Source organism: Theropithecus gelada, chromosome 10, assembly GCF_003255815.1.
Source record: "Theropithecus gelada isolate Dixy chromosome 10, Tgel_1.0, whole genome shotgun sequence".
Classification (NCBI taxonomy): Eukaryota; Metazoa; Chordata; class Mammalia; order Primates; family Cercopithecidae; genus Theropithecus; species Theropithecus gelada.
This window is the reverse complement of record NC_037678.1, coordinates 20,397,084-20,414,472: the sequence shown is the minus strand read 5'-3', so window position 1 is coordinate 20,414,472 and position 17,389 is coordinate 20,397,084. Positions and strand designations below refer to the sequence as shown.

General features: G+C 37.3%; 1 protein-coding gene across 4 annotated transcripts in view; it reads left to right on the top strand.

Annotated features, from left to right (window-relative positions):
* HORMAD2 (HORMA domain containing 2) overlaps window positions 1-17,389 on the top strand; it is a 91,269-nt gene that overhangs the window by 31,187 nt on the left and 42,693 nt on the right. For all 4 annotated transcript variants that reach the window (XM_025399073.1, XM_025399070.1, XM_025399072.1 and 1 more), the window contains 3 exons: window positions 6,249-6,316; window positions 8,873-9,030; window positions 9,205-9,455. In XM_025399073.1, the coding sequence (XP_025254858.1) occupies window positions 6,249-6,316; window positions 8,873-9,030; window positions 9,205-9,455 (477 nt within the window). The remainder of the gene's footprint in view (window positions 1-6,248; window positions 6,317-8,872; window positions 9,031-9,204; window positions 9,456-17,389) is intronic.

Here is a 17,389-nt window from a genome sequence, read left to right as displayed (position 1 = left end):
AAAGGTATTGAGAAGAACTGAGCCTATTCCCTAACCTGTTGGCATTAAGAGTCTCTTAATGTATACATGTATAAAACCACATTTTTTTCTTAAAAATTTTTAAAATTTAATTTTTATGGACTTTTTTTTCTGAGTCATGTAAAACCACATTTTATTATTTATTTAAACTGATTATGAATCCTTTCTGTTTATGGCCTTTTGGGAATATAAATGAGATATGGCGTAACTCTAATTTTCTTTTATGCCAGTTAAATTCTCCCCCTTTTCATGTTTTTATAGATTTTCAGAGCTTTACCTCTTTACTTCTCTCTTTAGATTTCTTCCCTCTGTTTAGGGTATCCGACTCATCTTCAAGACCAACTATGTTCAAATCTTATATGTAAGCCTCTTTGGCTATTTGGTCTATACTAACTTCTTTCTTTGAATTCTTTTTCCAGCAGAACCCCACAATTTAACACTCTCAATTGATTCATATTGATTACTTAATCTCCTCAACCAGATTGTGAATTCTTCTTCTTCTTTTTTTTTTAGAGTCTTGCTCTGTCACACAGGCTGGAGAGCAGTGGTGCAATCTCGGTTCACTGAGACCTCTGCCTCCCAGGTTCTAGCAATTCTCCTGCCTCAGCCTTCTGAGTAGCTGGGACTACCGGCATGCACCACTATGCCCAGCTAATTTTTATATTTTTTATAATTTTAATTTTTATATTTTTAGTAGAGATGGGGTTTCACCATGTTGGCCAGGCTGGTCTCGAACTCCTGACCTCAAGTGATCTGCCTTCCTCAGCCTCCCAAAGTGCTGGGATTACAGGCATGAGCCATCACGCCCAGCCCAGATGGTGAATTCTTGAGGACAAGCGTCTTGTCTCATAGTCTTGGACATATAATAGTTACTTGTGCCACTTAGAATGTGGCTGTGGCACAGAAATGGAGGGAGAAAACTTGTGTTCTCTTCTCATTTTACTCCCTTTGTCTTTCTCCTAGCTTTCTTTCCTTTTTCTTTACTTTCAATTTTTGTTCTCTAAGGCTACACATTTGGCCTAACTGGTGCTATTCTAGACTAAATTATGCATTTTTAGCTCTTAATACTCTTTCTTTGCAAGATGACGTGTAGCTGTTTAAACAAGGGGTAAGAAAACTGTTACATACGGTAGGTAGAAATTCCTCAATGCCCAAACTAGTTCTGTCTTTTATTTGTCTCTTGTTTCGTTTCAAAATGCTTCCCCACCACACTGTAAGTTTGAAGGGAAGTTTCCCAAAATAAAACCTTCTGATAGTTACTAAATTGGTCATTTTCTTAGTGTAGTATGTATCATGTTTTCTTATGCATGAAAACTCCCTAGTTCGAAACCAGTGGTTTTTTTGGGGGTTAGTGAAATGCTAAGCAAATGGAGTTTAATTACAAAAAAAGTATTACAGAGTGGGAAGAAATGCAGGCATATATAATAATGAAGTTAGGAAACAAAAGCTTGTTATGTGGTAAGTTTTGAGCTATCATTTACAACCCAGGAAAAAAATATTTTGAATGTTTACAAAGTGTTCCCCTTATGGGTAGGTAGTGATTCCTAACCTGTGTGTTCATGGCATACTTTTTATTACTAAAAAATTCAGTAGCATATTGGATGATACTAAAACACTCAAAAGAGCCCAAACAAATCAGTAATAATTACAATGTAACTACTACTGTGATATAGCAATGTTCATAGGGCATAAAGAGCATCCACAAGTTACATTATTTGATGATTGCTATTTAGCATCAAGTCACTGATAAAACTACTTACCTCCCTGATCTCATTCTCTTATGTACTCACAAAACAACATTCTAACATAAACATCTTCTTTGGCATTTATCTCATATTGTGCCATGTTTCTTCAGTTGTATGCCTGGAAGTATATCCTTTCCTAAACAAAATTGCACAAACAATAACAATGTTTATATATGCCTGAAGCAAAAATACACTGGACAAGTGGATTAAAATTTGCAGCACTCTTGTGAAGAGTATGTCATGGTACAACAATTGAGAACCCCTGGCTTAAATCAAACAAGTGTGGGTCCCTAGTTCAGAAGACCAACTGAGTTTTCAGCATTCCACAAAGTTATGGTACTTCTGTGCTTGAAGTTTTGTTCTGGTTGCTCTATCTCATGAGGAAGATGACCAACAAAAGTAACTAAGCATCTAAGTAAACTAAGTACTAAAATAGAGAAGAGTGATAACGTAGCTTTTCTATAGGCACACACTACAAAATGAGTAGCAAGTATGAGTAAAGCATGTAAGACAAAATGTAAATAATAAAGATTTATGCAACTTAATGCATGTAAGACCATATGGAATTATTATATATGAATATTGTGAAGGCATAAATCTTATGGTTTCACTATCTATTCCTTTGTGCCTCTTTACCATTGGAGGTGATCAACACTCTTTATTTTTCATTTTTTTAAGAGACAGGCTCTCCCTCCGTCACCCAGGCTGGAGTGCAGTGGTGTGATCTTGGCTCATGGCAACCTTGACCTTCTAGGCCCAAGCAATGCTCCTACCTCAGCTTCCCAAGTAGCTGGGACTGCAGTTGTTCACCATGATGCCCAGTTATTTTTAAAAATTTTTGGAAATATGGGGTTATGTTTCCCCAGCTGGTCTCAAAGGATCCCCTTTTTTCAGCTGGGATTACAGGTGTGAGCCACTGCACTTGGCCAACACTCACTTTTAATAGACTGCTTCATGAGCTTAACTGTAAGTGGCCCCTGTTTCTAGCCACAATATACTTTATTTTGGAAAATTTCTTTGTAGGATGAAACCCTAAGTAAGCATGAACTCTACTCTGGCCAAATATTTATTCATTCAGTAAATATTAATTGGGTTCCTTTTATGTGCCTAGAACTGTTCAAGGTATAAAAACACAGGAGTGAATGGGATAGGCAAGATCCCTGCTCCCTAGAAGCCTACATTCTTATGAGGTAGGATAAACAATAAATAAATAAATAAAAATTAGTACAAACAATTTCAGATAGACATAGTGCTATGAAGAAAATCTTTTAAAAAGGTAATGTACGTACTAGAGAGTGCTGAAGTAGAGAATGAAGAAGGAGGGATTGGATGGCTGTGTTAGATTGGGCAGTTCCTAGGAGGCTTCCCTGAGAGGCTACTGTTTGAGCTGATATGAATAACCAGAAGGAGTCAGCCCATGCAACCCTGTGAGGGGCAATGGCATGTGACAGGCCAAATAACACCATAGTTAACATCACAGGTACTGGAGTCAAATCGCGGTTCTGCCACTTACTAGCTTCATCAATAATGAGAATAATATCTACTTCACAGTGTTGGCTACACAAGAATGAACTGATGTAAAATGTTTAGGGCAGTGCCTGAATATTATTATTATCATTAACTGGAGACCGCATGTTCCAGAGTATAGCTGTGCAAAAGCCCTAAGGCAGGAAGGAATCTTGGGAGTTTGAGCATAGAAAATGTACCATGAGCCTGGAGCTTAGCTGAGTGCAAGGGAAAGTGACCAGAGGTAAGGTCAGAGAGGGACACAAGGGACAGATGAGTAGGGCCTTGCAAATCAACATAACTTTTGGATTTTATTTTAAGGGTGGTGAGAAGCTGGCGGGATTTTAAGCAAAGGAGTGACATGGTCTGATTTGTATTTTCAAAAACTCCTTTTGGCTACGGAACAGAGAATGAGTATCAGATGGACTTGCGATTTGCTTTAGAGATAGACCTGAAAAGTCTTGCCAATGGGTTGCAATGTGGAGGCAGAAGGAAAGGCTGCATATGTTGCTGCTGCTTTGGCTTATGTGACTGTATTTAGTATGATTCATAGAAACCACTGATGAGCAGTTCAATGGTTCATCTTTATTAGGCAACACATTAGTCTGAAAAGTGTTACATGAGGTGTTAAGAATAGTGCCTGCTGTAAATATACCTTCCTAGATAAGCCAGAGTCAGACTGAAGTTAATTAAGGATTGGCATCTTCTGTAAAACAATTATAAATATAACTTTTACTAGTTGCTTCAGGGATCAAATAATAAAGTGTAAATAAAATTATCAACTACTAAAACAACCTACTCTTGTTACAATTTAAAAAAACAAAAGATCACTCAGAGCATTAAAAAGCTAGAGTTGATTGAGAAACATGGGCAGGCAGGAAGAATGGGCATTGTTTGCTTGGCAGAGCAATGACATCCAGCTTTGGCTAAGAGAGGACTCTGTTCATCTCGCCTATCTGGAGTGAACCTGTTGCTATAGGCTCCTCTAATCTCATCTGTCTCTCCTATTGTATTTACAAAGCAGTTTTCTGAACTTGATTTGATTTCTCAAGTAGACTGTCTTATTAGGAAAATACTTTTATCTTTTAAAATTAACTCCATTACAAATCAATCTCCTTAGAGTTTAAGCATCATGAGCCAATTTTCCCAAGACCTGATAACCTGTAATTAAGTTTCATGTTAAGGTTTAAGATGAGCAAAGCTGGGAGGCTTAAAGTAACAGAAACACTGAAACTTTTTCTGATCAGTCTGACATCCTCATTCTCACATTGTCAAGGATCAAATACTGAACCAGATGAATAAAGGACATTTTTTGTGTTTTGTTTTAAGCTTATACCCTTTACTTATCATTAGTACTTCTCCAGCTCTGTGGACATACTGTATGACATATCTGGATCAAACATTTGCTTCAACTACTAGATGTTTATTTTATTTTAATTTATTTATTTTTAAATTTTATTTATTTATTTTTATATTTCAGTTTATTTATTCTTTCTGTTCTATTCTATTCTATTCTATTCTATTCTATTCTATTCATTTTTTGAGATGGAGTCTTGCTCTGTCACCCAGGCTGGAGTGCAGAGGAACAATCTCGGCTCATTGCAACCTCCGTTTCCTGGGTTCAAGCGATTCTCCTGCCTCAGCCTCCCGAGTAGCTGGGATTACAGGTTTGCACCACCACACTTGGCTAATTTTTTTATTTTTAGTAGAGACAGGGTTTCCTCACATTGGCCAGGCTGGTCTTGACCTCAAGTGATCTGCCTGCCTCGGTCTCCCAAAATGTTGGGATTATAGGCATGAGCCACCATGCCCGGCCAGACATTCATTTTATTTTAAATGGAATCTGTCTCTTATGAGGCAATTTGTCCCTCTTTATTTCTAGTTTTCTTAACAGTGAGGAGAGCAGATAGTAGTAGTATCTAGTTTTTAGTGCAGGACTGAAAAAACAAGACTTGAAGTCAGAGATCAGGGCTCCTTTTCTAATTTTTTCTAGTTTTCCTGTTGCCGTTATAGTCTTCCCTGAATTACTGCAGTAGCCTCTTAATTGCTCTCATGGTTTTTATTTCTTCCCCTCTGCACTTTTAAAGGAGCCAAGATGATGTTTTAAAAAATGCAAATAACTCACCTGCTTAAAACTCTTCTGTAGACTTCTGGCTTACTTAGAATGAAATCCAAACCCCTTACCATAGCCAACAAGGCCCCATAGTCTCCTTTATAACCTCATTTCCTGGGTTCTCCCCCTCGCTCACTGGTTTCCAGCCACTGGGCCTCCTCTCTGACCCTAGAAGAGGTGTCCCTTCCCACTTCAGAGCCTTCGCATTGCTATTCCCTCTGCCTGAGGCACCCCACCCCCAAGATCTGCACATAACTGACCCTTGAGGCTCAACTCAAACCTCACCTCTTCAGCAAGGGCTTCCTTGGCCCTTCCAAACCAAAGCAGCACTTGTCCCCTTCATGAACCTCTATCACAGCATCTGCTTCTTGTTCATAGCACTTACACTATTGGAGTTAGCTTATTTCATTTGTTTACTTTTTTACTGACTATTTCCTCTACTGGATTGTATGTATATTCCAGAAAAACAGGGACCTTTTCTGTCTTGTTCACCACTGTGACTCCAGTGCCTGGCACAAAGTAGACATTCAGTACAACATTTGTTACGTGAATGAATGGTTTCTCAACTGGTTCCACTGTCATTTACCTAGTTGGGTTAGATATTTGACTCTGTGATTTTGTTTTTCCAGCTTTAAAATGGTAATAATAGTATCTTTCATCTAATTTATTTTTAGCATGGAGGAGAAAAACTAGGTTGTCTTTATATTTGGAAATGTTACTCTTGAATAATGTGATACTGTGAAACAAACAGCTATATAGGAAGTATAGAAGGTACAGAGTGAAAATGTTCCTTGCTTATGATCAGGTAAGATTCTGGATTTCTTTTCTAAATTCTTTTTTTTCTTTATTTCCTTTGGTTTTTGTAGAAAGTGACTGAGATGTACCAGTTCAAATTCAAATACACGAAAGAAGGAGCCACTATGGATTTTGACAGGTAGAATCTAACTGCTTAATGAACATGAGAAATAAGTAGGATTGAGGTAAATGTAAGCTTCTTGAGGCCAGACAAAGGCCTTATACTTCTTTTTAAATTTCCCCACAAACCCTATAGAAAACCACTATTATAAAAAGGAGCTGCAACAATTGTTTACATTCCTGAAATCCATGGATTAAGCTGGTGGGAATAGAGAAAATGGCAGGCAGCACAACGGTAGAAATTATATTAATAAGGTTGCCTACACGATGTTGATTGAATAACTCCATAAGGCTCTGTCTAGCCATTAATTCAAAGTTTCTCAACTGCTATGCCTAGATAGTGATCCTTTCCACACTCGAAATAGCCAGACTGTGCCTAGGGTAGATAATACCCCTGGACTATTTGCTTGTATGCACAAATATTCTCATTTGCTTCCCCTAGTGTGTCATATAAATATCATTTTTTATGTGTCCTTGTATGAAAAGATTAGAACGCACTGCAGTTTCCTAATAAGTCGAAAATTCCAAGTTTTAGGTATCCTAATGGGTTAAATAGCAAACACAAGGACATTGAAGAGCAACATTAATTTTTCTCCCAGTAGCTTTTGGATTCAGACCTTCCAGGAGGGATGGAGAGCTAAGTATTGCTGATAAGATGGCACAGTAGTGGAAGGTACAGATGATGGTGAAAAACTCTGGATAGTAGAGGAATCCAAGTAAGGGGGATGGATGCCCCTGAAAGGAATGACTGATGAGAGACATGACCTAATTTTCAATTTTCCCTACTATTAGCTCTGGCTCATCATTTACCATGAACTTGAGGACTTTTTTCCAAGACTCACTCCCTTAATTATCCTTCCATTTGTAAAACCTACAGACAGCACTAGAATGTGAAGAGAATATCAGTTCCAAAAATGATAATTAAAATATTACCTTTTGTTAGCTAACATTTGTATAATACTTTATAGCTTTTACAGCAGCACTTTTCATACACATTTTCTCGCATAAAAAGTTACCTTTACTCTCCAAAACTAAAAAATATACACTGATGGCCAGATTAAACTCTTGTTCTGAAGGCACATATGCCAAGAGGTAAGCAGTAAAACAAAAATGGCCAAATCTTTCACATGCTAAGGAGGAGAGAAGATGATGCATATTATTAATTTCCTAGAGAAGAAATGTAGGCATTTGTTCAAATGAGAGTCCTGAATATGATTTTACTGATGTGTCCTGGAGGTTCCCATGAGCTATGTGCCTATAGCCCTTCATTCTGGTTACCTACATTTGAATTGGTTAAATGCTGGTTGGCAAAATTTTAAGTTGTTCAAAATTGGAAAAGGAGCTAATGTATTCACTTAGTAAATGTTTGCTTCATGAATTCACATTGTCTCCAAAGATCAGTTAGGGGAAAATCCAACAGTTCAATTACTTAGGGTTATTTTTCATATTAAGAGCTAACTGTGTGCACAGCATTGTGTAAATATATTGTAGTCATGGTCCTTTCTGGAAACTACTCAAATGTGAGACTTAATTGTGGAAGGAAACTTTGGAGATAAATAAAGTTTAGAATTGGAAGGTAATTTAGTCCAAATTATTCATTCATTCATTAATTCAACAAACGTTGATTGAATAGCTGGACACCAAACTCTGTACTGTGGAGATGAAAGATATAGCCACTCACAGTCTAGAGAAGGACAGTTATCCTGAGGATAAGATGAGGGTATTATCAGAGAAGACTTCCTTGAAGAGTCTACATGTGAGCTAGGTATTAGAGGATAAATTTAGGACAGTCAGGAAGAGAAGTGGAAAAATGAATAGTACAAGCAAAGTGAACAGTGTATGCAAATACTGTGAGTGAGAGGAAACTGGGCAATAGCTGCAGATGAGGATGGAGGTGAGGATGTGATGGACTGTGAAAGGAATTGTATACACACTGTCTTTGAATTTGATTGAAAGGTGATGGATATAATAGAAGAATTCTAAGTAAGAAGGTGACATGAACAGATTTTCCTATTAGTAATATTATTTCAGCAGTGATACGGAGAATATTTTGTAGTATGGACAAGAAGGAAAGCCGGAAAAATAGCCACTGTAGTAATCAATGCAAGAGTGAGGAAGGGATACTTTTGTGAGATAATCGGATGGTAGAAAGGCCCAGCGCTGGTGATTGATTTTATTTGTCTTTACACTTATCTCACAAATGAGCTAACTGACCTAGAGTGTGTCTAAATGACTTGACCAAGGTCATTCAGCTAGTTATCAGCAGAGCTGATATTAGATGTCAGGTCACCTAATTCCAAATTGTTGTTCTTACTATTGTGGTATATGATTTTTTGCAAATCAAATTTTTAAAAAGATGATATTTTAAATGCTTTTAGGGAATTTGCTACTTAAGAAAGTCTTTGTATGTACATTGTAAAAAGTACCACCACTGCCCTAATTTACATTCTAAAAAAAGTCTCAAAATGTCTTAATGTTTAATTTATATTTATTTAATCACATAGTCAAAAGTTTTGTTCCTTTTGGGATAGATTGCCAATATTGTATATGATCGAAAAGTATGCTTTCTATGTAGTCACAGCAGCAGTACAAGCTTTGAAAGTGGAACAAACAATGAAGATATTAAGAAAGCCAGTGTTCTACTGATCCGTAAATTGTATATACTGATGCAGGACCTTGAGCCACTTCCTAATAATGTTGTACTTACTATGAAACTCCACTACTATAATGCAGGTAGGTAGAGAACTTTAGACAAATTCCTTCTTAAGTGCTGAGCTAATATTTTATATAAGTAGAAAGATTTTGCAAGCATCTGAAAGAGAAGTCTGTTGCTACTCATGAAAGATTAATCTGACTTGTTCTATTGAAACTCAGTTTTCATGGCTTTTTGCCCTTTTCATTTCGCAGTGACCCCACATGATTACCAACCCCTCGGTTTTAAAGAAGAGGTAAATTCACACTTCCTGCTGTTTGACAAGGAGCCTATCAATGTGCAAGTGGGATTTGTCTCCACTGGCTTTCATAGCATGAAAGTAAAAGTCATGACAGAGGCTACCAAAGTGACTGATTTGGAGAACAATCTGTTTCGGGAGAACAGCACTACTGAGCTCGCCCATCAGGGTCTAGACTGTGATGAGGAAGAAGAATGCAATGACCATGTAAGGCAAAGCTTTAGTGATTTTCTGTTGCATCAGTTAAACATAACTGATATTTTTCAGTTTCTACCCTGGGTAGAATACAGTGTGCCAGCTATAAAAACTGAAACAAAACCAGTCTCCGACATCAAAGAGTTTTTAATCTAAAAATGTTTAATCTTCTAAAAGGAAATATACTTTATTAGATTAAATTGTCCATAACTAGGAGGAAAAAGATTTTCTAATATATTTATTTTATTAAAGATATCATAAATTTAGAAAATTTGAGGTTTTCTTTACTTCATTTATAAATGACATATTTTTAGGATTGAAAAATATTCTAGGTATTTATTCATACTCATTGGAAGTATAAATCAGTCCTTGATACTGGCATAATTGGATGGTAGGAGTTGGGGAAGATAAATTTTATGGATGAACCCAAGTCAGAATGAAAACAAATAATAGTCAACTTCTGATTATGTGGAGGAAGACAAGCTTTGGGGCTAACTCACTGGGGAAAATCAGGGGGTTGGTGGGGTTGGAGCCAGGGAAGCCAAACAGTCAGTTCTCTGAGCCCTTTATCCTCGCATTTCCACCAATAGATACTTGGAGTTAGATTCTTGCTAGGGTCCCATTGTGCTCTAGGTAACTCCACACCCTTAACTGGCTGTTTTCTGGATAATAATGTTAACTGCATAACAACATTGTATTAAAAGGGTTCTGAGTTAGACAAAAAATTTTCAGTAGGAAGGGATGCTATAAGATCTTTTCAGGAGATATTTTAAGATTGGAATGATAACTCGTTTACTTAACATAATTTGAGTCTTACTTAAAGATAGATTACTGTACTAGGTAACTTCTGAAGGTTCCTTCTAGTTCTTTAACTCTGTATTATGTTTAATACATTGAAAAGAGGTTCTAGTTCCAGTTTTAATTCAATTAATGTAAATAATACAACCAAACAAGCAACAGATTGTTTTTTTCATTTTTAGTGCTTTCTCGATGTTAGACATAAAAATGACTTTGGATTTTGGATTTCCTCTTCCAATTTCACTCAAGGAAGACATAGCTAACATAGAAAGGGTTAAAAAAATGAAGGTTAAGAAAAGAATGTTTCAGTTAGTTTTTTGTTGTTGTTGTTGTTGTTGTTTTTGAGACAGGGTCTCGCTCTGTTGCCCAGGCTGAAGTACAGTGGCAGAACCATGGCTCACTGGTGCCTCAATTTATCAAGGAATCCTCCTACCTCAGCCTCTTGAGTAGCTGGGACTATAAGCACATGACACCACACCTGGCTGATTTTTTATTTTTTAATTTTTTGTAGAGACAAGGGTCTCACTATGTTACCAGGGCTGGTCTCAAACTCCTGGGCTCAAGCAATCCTACTTTGACCTCCCAAAGTGCTGGGATTACAGGTATGAGCCACCACACTCGGCCTCAGCTAAGTATTTATTTATTTATTTATTTAGGGAAAGAGTCTCGTTCTGTTGTCCAGGCTTGAGTGCTGGAGTGCAGTAGTCGATCACAGCTCACTGCAGCCTTGACCTTCTGGTCCCAAGTGACCCTTTCACCTCAGCCTCCAGAGTAACTGAGACCATAGGTGTGCGACCCCACACCCAGCTAATTTTTTAGTTTTTGTAGAGACAGGGCCTCCCTGTGTTGTCCAGGCTGATCTTGAACTCCTGGGCGACAGTGATCCTCCTGCCTTGGCCTCTCAAAGTGCTAGGATTATACCGCACCTGGTTAGATTTTTATCTTTTAATTAAGAATTAGTTTCTTTTTTTATCAAATGAAAGCAGGACAGCCTAAGAATGCATAGTTCAACTGATAGATTAAATAAGGAATGTGACAATCCTTTTCAAGCATACATTTAGTTGAAACTATATGTATTATATGGACTTTGTGGTAAACTCAGTTGATTGAAGTTCCTCTCTCAGCCAACCAAACATATGAGAGAATTTAGTAAGTCTAGTCAAGTGGTTACTGTCACTTTCCCACTAAGGATTCCTTTTTGTTTTCCTTCACGGAATACATGGAACACACACTCACACACACACACATTCATACATGTGTATACATATGTAGAACCTTTATTTCTTTTAAAAATTTTATTTTGAGATATATATAGAATAGAGTACATAAAAATAGTATGTACAGTTTAAAGAATAATAAGAACATCCATATGTCCTCCATTTAGGCTAAGATGTAGAACATTGCTACTCCCTTAGAAGTCACCACGTATCCCTTCCTCATTGCACGCCCCCTGAAGGTAACCACTCTCCTGACCTTCATGATAACCTTTCCGTTACTCTTCTTTACAGTTTTGCCATGGATGAGTACATCTACTCATTTTAAATTTTTATATCAAAGTAATCATACTCTGAGTATTCTCCTATAATTTGCTTCTTTTGCTTGAACCTCTACGTGGAGATTTAGCCATTGTGGTGTTGTTCTTTCATTTTCACTGCTGTAGAGTATTCTACTCTTGATAGACATTCTTTTTAATTGTCATAAACATTAATGTACATACCTCTTGGTACACCTGTCAAAGAATGTCTCTTGGGAATATATGAAACAGTTCTAGGCTTGTGTATTTTCAACTTTATTAGGTAATGCAAAACTGTTTTCCAAAGTGGTCGTCGTACCAACTTACTTGCTACCACCTGTGGAGGAGAGTGCCCTACATTCTTGCCAACACTTTTTGTCAGAGTTTATGTTTCCTGCCAGTCTGCTAGATATGAAATGGTAATGCCTCATGATGTTAATTTGAATTTCCCTGATTATTTGTGTGTTTGTGCCTCTTTCCTTTGGCCATCCTATTTTGCTCATATTAAACAGCTGTTCATGTCTTTCATGCATTTGTCTATCAGGTTGTTTATCTTTTCCTCAATGGTTTAAAAAATATGTGCTTAGTAATAATTCCTTTTCACTCATTTATGTTGCAATATTTTTTTCATGTTTGTGGCTCATCTTTTCACTTTTTTTCTTTTCTTTTTTTTTTTTTTTTGTTGTTGAGACAGAGTTTCACTCTTGTTGCCCAGGCCTGAGTGCAATGGCACGATCTCAGCTCACGGTAACCTTCCGCCTCCTGGGTTCAAGCGATTCTCCTGCCTCAGCCTCCTGAGTAGCTGGGATTGCAGGCATGTGCCACCAGGCCCAGCTAATTTTGTATTTTTAGTAGAGGCAGGGTTTCTCCATGTTGGTCAGGCTGGTCTCGAGCTCCCGACCTCAGATGATCCATCCGCCTAGGCCTCCCAAAGTGCTGGGATTACAGGCATGAGCCACTGTGCCGGGCTCATCTTTTCACTTTCTTTAAGAGGTCTTTTGAGAAATATAAGTTTTTAACTTTAATATAGTCTATCCTTTAATATGTACTTTTGGATATCCTTAAGAAATCCTCTACCTGAGGTCACTAATAATATTCTCATATTTTATTCTAAAAGTTTTAACATTTTTCTTTTTACATTTAGGTTTATAATCCACTTAAAGTTTATTTTTATTTATGGAGTGAAATAGACCAGACCCTCTTAACATTTTTAAATTCAAGAATAATAAACATACAGTAAAACATATGTATCAGTGATACAGCTCAATAAATATTCACAAACTGAACACTAGAGCTGGGATGAGGGTGACACAAGCAAGGTGCCTGGGGAGCATATTTTAAGGAAGATCTCAGGTGCTAAGAGTAAGGACCTCCTGAAATTTTGACCCCTGGATACCTTGCTTGCTTTGTCTTTGTCGCAGCCCTACTGAATAAATATGTGAAATCAGCACTCAGATCAATAAATAGAATTCTTCCAGACCCCGAGAAACCCCCAGTCTTACTTTACAGTCACTATTCTACTCAACAAGAATATTGCTATCCTGACTTCTATTTGCATAGATTAGTTTCTCCTCTTTATTTTATAGACATGGAATCATAGAGTATGGACTTTTTTTTTTTTTTTTTTTTGAAACGGAGTCTTGCACTGTTTCCCAGGCTGGAGTATAGTGGTGAGATTTCTATTCTGCTCACTGCAAGTTCCACCTCCCGGGTTCACGCCATTCTCCTGCCTCAGCAGCTGGGACTACAGGCGCCTGCCACCACATCCAGCTAATTTTTTGTATTTTTGGTAGAGATGGGGTTTCACATGTTGGCCAGGATGGTCTTGATCTCCTGACCTCTTGATCAGCCCGCCTCAACCTTCCAAAGTGCTGGGATTACAGATGTGAGCCACCGTACAGGGCCGAATATGGACCATTTTTTCAGTTAACATTATGTTGTGAGATTCACCCATATTTTTACATGTTGTTGTAGACCATCCTGACAATTTATTCATTCTATTGTTAATGGCAATTTATTCATTATAATGTTAATTTGGATAATTTCTAATTTTTGTCTATGATGGATAGAAATGCTTGGAATATTCTGGAACATGTTTTTTTAGGGAAATAACTACATATTTCTGGTGGGAATAGAATTACTAGGAGTAGAATTGCTGGGTCAAAGGGTATGTGTGTATTTAGTTTTAACAGATAGTGCAAAATAGTTTCCAAAGTATTTGTGCCAATTTACACTCCCACCAGCAATGTATGAGAGTTGTGGTTGCTTTACATCCTCACTAACCCTTGACATTTTCCATTGTTAAGATTTTATCCATTCTGGTGGGTGTGCAGTGGTATGTCATATTGGTTTTAATTTGCATTTCCCTGATGACTAATGAAGAGGAGCACCTTTTTATATGTTTATTGGCCATGTTGAATATTTTCTTTTGTGAAGGATCTGTTCAAATTGTTTGCCCCTCCCCTGCCTTTTTTTCTCTTGGATTGTCTTTCATTCTTACTGATTTGTAGGAGCTCTGCATATATATTCTGCATATATTTGTTGGATACATGTATTGTGAATATCTTCTTCAACCTTGTGAGTTGTTTTCTTAATGAGGTGTTTTATGAACAGAAATTCTTAATTTTAATGTATTCTGATTATCAATCTTTTCAGCTATATTCAGAAGTTTTTGGTACTGTTTAAGACATTTTTACCTGCTTCAAAATTTACAGAGATGTACTCTATGTTTTTCTCTAAAAAAGGGAAATAACTACAGAAACAGAAGAGAAATTTTTAAAGTTATAAAAACCTCCCTGAATAACTTCATACCAAAAAATATGAATACCTGCCCTTTCTCTCCTCTACCTTCAGGTATTCATATATTTTGTTATAAAATTATTAGTGGGGGTCTCATAATTTTTAAAATATCTTCTATTTCTGTAGTTATTTCCCTTTTTTCATATCTAGTGCTGTTCATTTGTGTCTCATTTATTTTCCTTTATTATGTTTGCCAAAAATTAGTATATTTTATTAGTCTTTTCAAAAAGCCAACTTTTGGTTGTGCTGATCACTTCTATTGCTTTGTTTGTTTTCCATTTCATTTACAAGTGATCCTCCCACCTCAGCCTCACAAGTAGCTATGACTATAAATGAGTGCCACCACACCTGGCTAATTTTTTTTTTTTTTTGATACGGAGTCTTGCTGTGTCACCCAGGCTGGAGTGTAGTGGCCCAATCTCGGCTCACTGCAACCTCCGCTTCCCTGGTTCAAGTGATTATCCTGCCTCAGCCTCCTGAATAGCTGGGATTATAGGCATGTGCCATCACACCCAGCTAATTTTTGTATTTTTAGTAGAGTTGGGGTTTCACAATGTTGGTCAGCTGGTCTCGAACTCCTGACTTCATGATCTGCCCACCTCGGCCTCCCAAAGTGCTGGGATTACAGGCGTGAGCCACCATGCCCAGCCTCATTTTTGTATTTGTTTTAGAGATAGGATTTCATCATGTTGCCCAGGTTGGTCTCAGATTCCTGAGCTCAAGCCATCTGCTGGTCTTGGTCTCCTAAAGTGCTGGGATTATAGGCGTGGGCCATCACGCCCAGCTCATCTTTGTCTTTTTCTATTTCTCTGGTTTGGTTTGTCTTTCTGATGCCAAATTGTACTTCCATAAATGTATAGACATGAATATCCTACAGGTACCTTAGGTTCAACATCTTCAAATGGAATTTTAACTTCTGAACAAACACACACTTCCTCATCCTAGGTTCCTTATCTTGGTATTGCACCATCACTTTTCTAAGCAACCCAACCAGGAACATGTTCAACTCTTATTTTCTCCTCACTTCCTACATTCTGTTGGTACACCATTTCTGTGTGTTTTGCCTTTGAAGTATTTCCCAAATCTAGCACTGTTACCACTGTGCTGATGCAGGATGTCATCATTGCTTTCTTGGTGATAGTTGAGTCTTCTAACTGGGTCTCCCTGATGTCATCATTGCCTCTCCAGTCTGTCTTCCAGGGTGCCAGAGAGCGAGGCACTCAAATATTTGAAATATTTTAAGTTGATTTATTTTGTGTAGTTGCAAAGGGCAGAATGAGAACCAGTAGATGAAAATTATGTTGATTTTGGCTCAATAGAAGGAAGAATTTTCTCTTTAAAAATGTTAAAGAAATATTATTATAACATTAAAGTAATTTTAAAAGCAATGGAAATCTTCCACTGTCCCACCATCCTATCAATACTGTTATTTTTATATGTCCCATCCTCTCCAGTATTTTTTCATTGATTTATATATTTGTATGTGGTTTTAATCATGGTGTCTGTGAATTTATTTTACTTTCATACTTATTATTGATTTTGTAAATATGTTCCACCTTAATCTTTATATTTTTAATTTTAATGACGTCTTGTTTTATTTAGGCACTCTACCATTTCCCTACTTTGAAACATTTAGGTTAATTCCTGATTTTGTTATTATAAAGTGTTGTAATAAATACCTTTGTACACACGAAAGCATTTAAAAATTTTTTCTACGAATATAGTATCAGGAGTGAAATTTACAGAGCTTGAACATTTGTATGGCTCTCAAATGAGTAGTACCAAATCATTTTCCAGAAGCTGCCAACTTCTCCACCTCCTCAGAGTGAATTTTCTAACAATGACAACTACTTAACAAACCTGGTTGCCTTGTGTAGGGGTGAACTCCAGTGTCACCAGCTGTGCTCAAGTGCAGATATATATGTGTGTTCAAGATAGAGTAGATGATTATCTCTAGGGTGTTGCAAAAGTAAAATCATGATTTAGAGGGAAAGTTGAACTAGATTGACTTCTGAGATATCTTTCATGCTAAGATTCTCTGGGATATTTTTTGAATTCCTATTAAGAGAATAATGCCCTGGCGGGGCGCGGTGGCTCATGCCTGTAACCCTAGCACTTTGGGAGGCTGAGGGGGGCAGATCACAAGGTCAGGAGATCAAGACCATCCTGGCTAACACAGTGAAACCCCGTCTCTACTAAAAATATTTAAAAATTAGCTGGGCGTGGTGGGGGGTGCCTGTAGTCCCAGCTACTCAGGAGGCTGAGGCAGGAGAATGGCGAAAACCCGGGAGGCGGAGCTTGCAGTGAGCCGAGATTGCGCCACTGCACTTCAGCCTGAGCGACAGAGTGAGACTCCGTCTCAAAAAAAAAAGAAGAGAATAATGCCCTGCTAAGCACTGTGAGGAAAACAAAGACATACAAGATATAGCCTGTGCCCTTTAGAATTGTGGCTGAAGAGATAACCCCTACACAATGTAATAAAAAGATAATACTAGAGAATGTATGAATGATAGAAATAATATTAACAATTTTGAGCACTCTCAGAGCTTTACATATATTATCACTTTCAATCTTCCTAGCTATTTTATAAGGTAGATACTATTGTTATCTTCATTTTACAAATGAGGAAACTGAGCCAGAGAAATTAGCCCAAGACTCTATACATAGTGGATATGTAACAGGAGCAGAATTCAAACCCAGGCAGTTGAACTCCAAAGTACTAAGGTTACAGAAAAAAGGATAAATTGGCACTGTGTGGGAAAGTTTCATTAAGTTGGTGTTTTTTTTTGTTTTTTTGTTTTTTTTTTGAGATGCAGTCTCACTATGTTTTCCAGGC